The following is a 2,246-nucleotide window of genomic DNA, read 5'->3' on the forward strand; positions in this document are numbered from 1 at the left end:
ATTTAAATTTTGTTTATTATTTTTGAAATTTTTTTTTAAATCGCACTAATATTTTTCCTTAATTTCTGAAATTAAGTTTGGTGTCACCTAGTTAATTTTATTTTAATTGTCTTGTTTATTTTTCCTGTTAATTTTTGAAAATTTTTGTTTAATTTTAGTTTTTATTTTCGAAATTTATTTATTTATTTTATTTAGCATTTTTAATTTATTATTTTACACAGGATACCTCATTGGGACTTCTCTGCACTCTGACGTAGAGATTCCCACCTTTTTTTGTTTTCTATTTGTTTATGCGCAGGAACAGAGACAAGGAATCTCTGTTAGACTTTGATCCAGAACCTGAAAGGACTTGTAGGCGACGTTTACAACAAGCAAGACTTTGCAGGGCTGTAGAGTCCACTATGGATAATAATAATACTGTTAATGCCAATGTGGCAAATCCAAATGGGGATGATCAACAAAGGAGAGTGCTTGGCTCTTATTCTGCCCTTGCTGCGGATCTTTATGGAAAAAGTATTGTGGTGCCTCCTATAGCTGCAAACAACTTTGAGTTGAAGCCACAACTGGTCACCCTGGTGCAACAAAACTGCCAATACCATGGACTTCCTCATGAAGATCCAAATCAGTTTATATCTAATTTTCTGCAGATTTGTGATACTGTGAAGACAAATGGAGTGAATCTAGAGGTGTACAGACTCATGCTCTTTCCGTTTGCTCTGAGGGATAAAGCAAAGCTATGGCTAGATTCCCAACCAAAGGAGAGTCTGAATACTTGGGAAAAGGATGTTACAGAGTTTCTTACTAAATTTTTCCCACCAAAGAAGCTGACTAAGCTTAGGTTGGAGGTTCAGACTTTCAGGCAGAAGGAGGGTGAAACTCTTTATGAAGCTTGGGAGAGATACAAGCTACTGACTAGGCAATGTCCTCCGGACATGTTCTCTAAATGGACCCAACTAGATATCTTTTATGAAGGTTTGGGTGAGATGTCCAAGATGAGTTTAGATACCTCTGCAGGTGGTTCATTGCACAAGAAGAAGACACCAGAGGAGACTATTGATCTTATTGAATTGGTTGCTAGCAACCAATATTTATACTTATCTAATAGGAATCCTGTGAACTCTGAGACCTCTCAGAAGAGAGGCGTGTTGGAAGTGGAAGCTGTTAATGCCCTTCTTGCTCAGAACAAGCTTATGTCTCAGCAAATAAATCTACTTACTCAACAGATGGGTGGCATGCAAGTCTCAGCTATCAACACCCAAAATCCACCTCCAAAGGTCTCTTATGACATTGTAGGTAACTTTGTGCAAAATAATAATTATGATTATGCTCAATCCTCTTCTGAACAGGTCAATTACATGGGGAGTGGTCCGAGGAATCCCAACAACGATCCTTATTCTAAGACATACAATCAGGGGTGGAGGAATCACCCAAATTTTGGGTGGAGGGACCAACCTCAGAGACCTCAGAATTTCAACAATAATTCTTAGGGCGGCTTTCAACAGAACAATTACAATAATCACCAATTTCAGTCTCAGCAACAACAACCATCTCAGCAGAGAAACTCCAAATCCCAAGAAGATTCTAATTGGGAGATGATGAGGAGTTTTATGCAGGAAACTAGAGCCTCCATTAGAAACTTGGAAGTGCAAATGGGCCAACTGAGCAAGCAAATACCTGAGAGGTCTGCAAGTACATTTTCAGGTGATACAGTGGTGAACCCAAGAGAAGATTGCAAGGCTATTCAATTGAGAAGTGGTAAAATAGCTGGTTCTAGAACAAGGGCCAATGAAGAGCTAGTTGAAAAGAAAGCTCCAGAGGAGAAAATGGAAGAAGTAGAGCACGCCCCTCCTAAGCGTGCAGACAACCCGTTCCTTGACTCTCTTGACACGTATCCTACATTGCCAAAGGCTCCTGAATACAAGCCAAAAATGCCATATCCTCAGAGACTTCAGAAGGCTTCCAAAGAAAAGTAGTTCTCTAAATTTTTAGATGTCTTCAAGAAGCTACAGATCAACATTCCTTTTGCAGAGGCTCTTGAGCAGATGCCCCTTTATGCTAAATTTATGAAAGAATTGTTGACTAACAAGAGGAACTGGAAGGAGCAAGAAACTGTGGTGTTAACCAAGAAATGTAGTGCTATTATTCAACATCAACTTCCTTAGAAAATGCAGGATCCAAGGAGCTTTGAGATTCCTTGCACCATTGGAGATGTCACCGTTCAGAGAGCTTTATGTGATCTTGGAGCT

General features: G+C 39.3%; 1 protein-coding gene across 1 annotated transcript; it reads left to right on the forward strand.

Moving 5' to 3' along the window:
• The first annotated feature begins 401 nt into the window (after window positions 1-401).
• Window positions 402-1,487, forward strand: LOC148578214 (uncharacterized). Its single transcript, XM_088502983.1, has one exon. It carries the CDS (start codon window positions 402-404, stop codon window positions 1,485-1,487), a length of 1,086 nt encoding a protein of 361 aa, XP_088359109.1.
• Window positions 1,488-2,246: the final 759 nt, after the last annotated feature.

This window comes from Arachis ipaensis, chromosome B1 (assembly GCF_059453495.1).
Source record: "Arachis ipaensis isolate K30076 ecotype BB chromosome B1, ASM5945349v1, whole genome shotgun sequence".
In the NCBI taxonomy this organism is placed as follows: domain Eukaryota; kingdom Viridiplantae; phylum Streptophyta; class Magnoliopsida; order Fabales; family Fabaceae; genus Arachis; species Arachis ipaensis.

Bases quoted from the DNA above. Each gene is read 5' to 3' on its own strand.
- LOC148578214 (XM_088502983.1), top strand. From the start codon at position 402: ATGGATAATAATAATACTGTTAATGCCAATGTGGCAAATCCAAATGGG.